General features: G+C 29.8%; 1 protein-coding gene across 3 annotated transcripts; it reads left to right on the top strand.

Moving 5' to 3' along the window:
• The first annotated feature begins 589 nt into the window (after positions 1-589).
• LOC114179731 (transcription factor DIVARICATA-like) lies at positions 590-2,369 on the top strand. Of its 3 annotated transcripts, XM_028066165.1 has the most exons (4): positions 592-901; positions 1,050-1,089; positions 1,168-1,489; positions 1,612-2,369. In XM_028066165.1, the coding sequence occupies exons 3-4, from the start codon at positions 1,257-1,259 to the stop codon at positions 2,060-2,062; spliced, it is 684 nt and encodes a 227-aa protein (XP_027921966.1). In that variant the 5' UTR covers positions 592-901; positions 1,050-1,089; positions 1,168-1,256; the 3' UTR covers positions 2,063-2,369. The 3 variants fall into 3 exon arrangements, with proteins under 3 accessions (XP_027921959.1, XP_027921973.1, XP_027921966.1); XM_028066158.1 differs by having other exon boundaries at positions 590-901; positions 1,050-1,489; XM_028066172.1 differs by lacking the exon at positions 1,050-1,089 and having other exon boundaries at positions 591-1,007.
• Positions 2,370-6,869: the final 4,500 nt, after the last annotated feature.

Below are 6,869 nucleotides of genomic sequence, written 5' to 3' on the forward strand. Positions count from 1 at the left end.
AAAACATATTCTTTAAGTAGACACGTCTGTGTTTATCTATCTTTTAAAATTGGACTTAATATCACAAGAAACATTCAGTTTAGCATGTGTAAGAGAGTCATAGCATTAAACAATTGGAAGACATATGCGAATTGGGTTACGCACTTAGGGTATTTTTATCAAGGATACTTTCCGTATACCAACTTTTATATAATATAAGGACTGGTTTTTTATTTAATATAAAATTATTTCAGAACAAATTAAATTAAAATGATTTTTTATACTTTTTCCTTTAGCTATCATCGTCCTGTAATTGATTGTGAGAAGTTGAGTTGCTCTAACTAAAATATGAGAAAATATTTGAGATTAGGAAATTGTCCCCGTTTTCAAAATGTTGTATTCTTGTAGAATTTTTACTTGTACTTATTTATTATTTGTAAAATTCGTGATCATATTGATTACAATAATATGTTCATGGGTATTTTAATACTGACATTATTTACATATATTTATTATACGGGATGAAGAGAGAATAGATAATTCCCCTTTCCTTGGAAGTAATTTTTTTTTTGTTTAACATAATTAATCGGAAGTTTATAAAAGAGCGCTGAAATTTGTGACCAGTTCTAATTGCTAGCAAATGATTTACATTTATCCCAAGCCATTTCTCTCTCACACCAGTTCCACACAAGAGTTACCAACAGATGCAAGTCTAAACCATTGAAACTCACTCACCTCCATTGTTCTAGTTTCTTCACCAGGAAGAAATAACAAAAGAAAACACCTTCTTCTTGGTTTTCCTTTTCTGATTGTAAAGAATCTCTCTTTTCTAATCTGGGACTTCACTGTTCACTATCTTCGTCATCTTGCTGTGGATTTATTATTTATTTCTGCTATCATTCTACTATGATCTCATTTCCAGGTACGTCATGATATTTCCAAGATTCCCTTCGATTCTAAAGGGTAAAAGTAGAGTGCTGACAACACTTGAAGGATTGTTAATATCTTGCCCCTTGAATCATAGTTGCGTAAGTTCTTTGTTGTTGTTGTTCATTTTTATTTTTTTTCAGTTTCTCGTTCGTCTCGAGTGTAGGGGAATTTTGTTGTAAGGTATGGAATTCGAGACCCCATATCCATCTTGTTTTATGTCGAATTCGAATTGGTTTGTTCAAGAGGGTCACTATACAGAATGGAGCAGAGAAGAGAATAAGAAGTTTGAAAGTGCCCTTGCCATATATGACAAGGATACCCCAGACAGATGGCTGAGGGTTGCGGCCATGCTCCCGGGAAGAAGTGTCTGTGATGTGATCAAACAGTACAGGGAATTGGAAGAAGATGTTTGTGAAATAGAAGCAGGGAGGGTTCCAATTCCTGGATATCTTACCTCTTCTTTCTCATTGGAAATGGCTGAGAACCAATGTTATGATGCCTGCAGAAAGAAGCCTGCTACTGTCAAGACTTCTGATCAGGAGAGGAAAAAAGGGGTCCCTTGGACAGAAGAGGAACACAGGTCATCACTTTCATTATCTTCATTTCTCTTTCTTTTTAATGTTTTACTCTGCATCAAAATGTAGTCTGTTTAACTTCTTATGCAGTTTTAATCTCTGTGATTTTTGGGTGTTGAAATTTCAGACGTTTTTTGATGGGACTTCTAAAGTATGGTAAAGGGGACTGGAGAAATATTTCTCGGAAATTTGTGATCACAAAGACTCCCACCCAAGTGGCAAGCCATGCTCAAAAGTATTACATAAGGCAAAAGCTTTCTGGAGGGAAAGACAATAAGAGGAGGCCTAGTATCCATGACATCACCATTGTTAATCTTACATCAGACCAAGAGAAGCTCAATGAATCTCACATTCCCTCTCAGAAACTGAAGCTGAATAGCATGTCAAAATTACAACTTGAATGGATAAATCGCCACAACAATATTGGTTCACTCATGGCTTTCAATCCAAATTATGATACGTTGATGTCACCTTCATCTGCTCAGGATTTCTATGAATGCGCCTTTCATGAGACTTATGCCAACCTTAAAAATCCAGGTTTCAACAAGGAAGCTATTTTTGGTATTCATGCACTGTAATGCCCGCTCTGATCATGTGATGAACCACACACCAGTTCTGCTACATAGATAATATTAATATATAACCCTGAATGAATACAAGTATATATGAACTAAGGGTACTTGTTTTATGTTATGAACTTAAATAATGTTTCATTCCTTGAACTGTTTTGGAGTGAACCCTTTTCAAGTTTTCTTGTCTATCACATAGTCAGACAATTAAGGTGTCTATTTGTTTGTATAGACTCAATCTGCATCAGACGATGCACCATTCTGCTATTCTAAGCCTCGGGCAACGAGACAATGTTTATTGAACTCCATTAGATCACAAGTGTGTAAATATGAAGGTTTTAAAATGTAATTTATTTTGGAAGCTTTTCATTCCTGTCCAATAAGCTACAGATTAAAGCACATAATGGTATCAATGTTCTGTCCTCAAAACCCGAGACCAATATGCTGCTGTTGGTTTTCCACTCAGACCAATATGAAAATATTAACCCCAAGTCAAAATAATGGACTTATTAGATACTTATTTATATAAAATGTACCTTCATAAGCATAGGTTGTAATAGTATATTTTGGTACCTTGCTGATTTGGATGACTCAGTTGAGCACTTGAATTGAAATTTTGGGTGTAGATTCTGATGATATAGTAAGCTTTTATGTCTTTAGAGACTTTCCACCATCTCTAATCATATGCTTTGTGAGAGCAAGTTGACCAGATTTGGTAGTAGAATCTGAGTTTGCATTCCACTTAACCAGAATCCCATGCTCATTGGATCAGAATACAGGCATATTCACGTACCAATTCCAATGTGGCTCACACTATCATACTCATCTTTTGTTGATTTCAATTTTCAGCAAATCCACCTTTTTGTGGTGACAATACTGTTGTGCCAGCCACCATTTTTTCTTCTTTTACTGGTCACTGGAACAATCATGCTTTATTTTGATTCTTTGTATTACTTGGGAACCCAATAACATATTATAGATAGCCTTGTGCATTATGCGGATTTTTGTTTTCTCTACAACTATTAGTAATAGTAACAAAGGAAGAAGCCAACTTTAGATACGTGCTGTGTATGTGTATTATATATATGTACTATATATTTAGATGTGGAAATAAGTTTCAGGTTTCGATATATGATCCATATATTTGTTTGAGTATTTATTATTATTTTTTAAATTAAATACTTAATTGATTAAACATTTATGCTGAAAAAAAGGAGGAATGAAAAAAAGAAAAGGACTTAACTTGAGTTCCTTCCCACCGTACAAAATTGATGTTAGGAATAAGTAGTTCTAGTTATGCATTTTTATATATGTGATCTATTGATATGAGTATTTGATTATAATTAAGCTATTTACATTCAAGGAATCAAAATTTGTATAATTAAATAAGATATGAATGTACTAAACTGTTGAGATTGTTTGAATGAAAAGTGATTTAGTAAAAATAGAACATTCACTTATCATTGAACAATCAAATGTTGTTTTACGTAATTATTGAGTTAATTCTTTAAAATTTGGTACTCGAACATATTTGTGAATTTGATATATTTTCCGAAAATTATAGCACCTAAAAAACGTGATAAATAATGAAGAGTTACTAATTATGTTATTTTAAATTTAAAATGCGTGACTTAAAAGATTATTAGGGAAATAAATCAAGTTATATTTCAAAGACATCTACTGAGTTCTCATATAGTGTGTTTGAATAAGGTATTTTGAGAGTTTTTTTTTTGGAGAATTTAAAATGCTTTATGATAAAAGTATGTTGATTGAGTAAGAAATTTTTGAAAGAAATTAAAACTTTATGATTTCCTTAAGTAATCAAATTAGTTAAATTAAAAAAATTTAAATTCCACAAAAAAATAAATAAGAATTTGAAATTTTGGTCAAATACATATTTTGGTTTTGAATAGTTTGGATAAAGTTCAACTTGGATAAATTTGACTCAATCTTAAATGAGATCGACCAAAGTTAATCTGAGATGATTTTGACTTGATGTTTAATTCAATTTTAAATTAATTCTTTGCTAATGTTAGTACATATATAATACATCATCATACATCTTAATGTTAGTACATTGATAGTTAATGTTAATTCTTTGGTCAAATACATCATCATACATTAATTCATCTTCCTAATTCACAAATTAATTATTATTTTTTATTCATAATAAAGATTATTTTAGATACATAATTTTTAGTTTATAAATTAATATTTAAATTAATTAATATAGTGACTAATTATATTTTGTTTCTAAATTGGTTGTCATTTAATGATTTTCTTGTAATATTAGACTCAGACCAACTTAGCACGACCTAAACCAACTCAGCTTTCGAGTATACTTGACTTAACTCTTATCTTAGCTAATTTTACTCAATCTTACATAAGTTCAATCAAGTATTAATTTACTTGTATCTAGCTAGATTTACATTTTATAACTTTTAAAAAAATTAAAATATAAAATAAAATATTAAAGAACTTTGATAAAAAAAAAGAAAACAATATCAATCAAGATTAATTAAAAAAATCAATATTACTATTTTTAATTTTAACAACTACTTTATGTTTAAATAATTTTTTGAATTTGGTAATAATTAAAATATTTTATTCAGACAAAAATAAATAAAACTACTCAATTTAAATTATATTACCTAAATAAAAATTTAAAAAATAAAATAAATTTAAATTTAACATATTAACATCTAGATTTTAGAAGATAGTTGCTTAAAATATGCAAATGTAACATAAAATAATTGTCCTTTAAACTTTACAAAAATTAAACTACAGAGAGTTATTAAAGTATAAAATTATCAAATCTGTATATGATAAAAGAAATAACACGACATTGAGACTCACACATCGTACTTTGCTTTCATCGAATCTAAAGAAAGATGAAAACGTATTAGTTATCTCTTTATCGTTCTTTTGATATCTCAAAAGATTTAGGACAAATCTTTTACTTGGGCAACTTTATTGGACTCAACTTTACACCGAAGATGCATTCCCCTTCTTAGCTATCACCATGCAAAAACCTCTCTTTTTCGTACACTTTGTTTTGGTTCACCATCTCCATTATTCATCTTTTCACACATCATCGTACTTCTTCGCTAATTGTTTTTATCAACACCAAATTGAATAAATGTACACTTCAATAATAGTGAACAATTAGATCAGAAAATGCATTATTATCAACTCTTTGAATTGTTTTATCATTCAAAATTGGAGAGTAATGTAATGATAGATTTTATTACGATTAATTTTGTTCAACGTATACGTCAACGTTTGTTTTTTTAATAAGTTTGTATTTTCATCATGATTTTTTTTTACCCATACAATTTTTGTCTTATCTATTTAATATATTAACTTCTAAACATTTCGGTGATATTATTTAACTTTAATGTCATTCGCCGTATTTCTCTTACTATTATAAATAATTAATATTTCAATAAAAATATTTTTGTCATGGAAAAATTCTATCCTCTAGTTCTTAAATTTCAAAATAGTAAATTGTTTTTTTATTATTTCACCTAATATTTAATTTTTTAAATATGAAAAACAAAATTGAAAAATCATAAAATAGAAATATTTTAATTTTTTCATTACAGTCAAGAAAAGTTATAAAATTTATTTCTTTATTTTAGAAAAGAAATATTATTATAGTAGTAAAATTAGAAATATTTTTATATTATTATATATTTAAACAATACTTAAGGATTATAATTTTTAGTCGATTTCAAGGGTTAAATAGATTAAGATGAAACAGCGTTCACGTACAGTGGCCGAATAGCACGATATTTTCACTTTAACTCCCTACAATGGCCACAACATTATAGTACGACTTAGTGCCCTGCTTCAGCCATTGTGTCGCATTGTGCCTTTTGCGCCTTATATGGGCCACAACATCATCATCATCCCACAACATATTACGACATTTGCATCTTACTCCTAATCCAAAAATCTTTTATAACAACTCTTCATATCAAACAATCTTATTTGCTCTTAACACCTAATTACAGGAACAAATTTATATTAGACAGATCATAGTCCCTAATCCTAGTAATTTTACCTAAAAAATTAAGATAATAATTAGTAAAGTCGGAAAAATAGTTAATAAAAAAACATAAATTAAGACACGTGATAAAATCTCTTAACAGTTATAAATGAAGCCCTTGAAAACCAAGATGGAACAAAACTTCAATGTTGCAAAGGATCACAGTATCTTTTGGTTAGAAAGATAAAGATAAAACTTAGAAAAATGTAATTTATCTAAACTAGGATACGGAAAAACTTCAGAAAAAAAAATTGTATCCCTTTGGCGCTACAGCCAAGTGAAACAGAATAAAATGAGTGAATAAGATTGGCAACTCGGGGAACTCCGGTGCAGAGGATCATATACACGTTACAAAGGACAGTTTCTTAATAAGATTATCATTTCATACCATTTTTTATAATTGACGCGCACTTTGGATAAGAATGAACGAGCATCGTTCAATGAGGAGACTACCTTCGACAAAATGACAAATGTGCCAATTGTAAATGCCAATTGGTGGTGATGAGATGTGTGATAACAGATATTTTTATTATATCCTAATGTGACACTAGCCAAGAAAGACTTCGTAACTAAGTAGTTTCGGGGAAGAAAGGATTGATTTTCTTTAAGTTTCCACTTACAGTTTTCTTTGTGGTCCGTATCGAATTAGTGTTTTGCTTTCTGTGTGTTTTGTTTCTCTCTGAAGGGTTAAAGTTGATGTACCAAATCAAGGTCATGATAGTGACTAAAGAATGCAGATCTACCATTTAGTTTGATGGGAAAATA

The sequence above is a fragment of the Vigna unguiculata genome, chromosome 1, assembly GCF_004118075.2.
Source record: "Vigna unguiculata cultivar IT97K-499-35 chromosome 1, ASM411807v1, whole genome shotgun sequence".
NCBI lineage: Eukaryota > Viridiplantae > Streptophyta > Magnoliopsida > Fabales > Fabaceae > Vigna > Vigna unguiculata.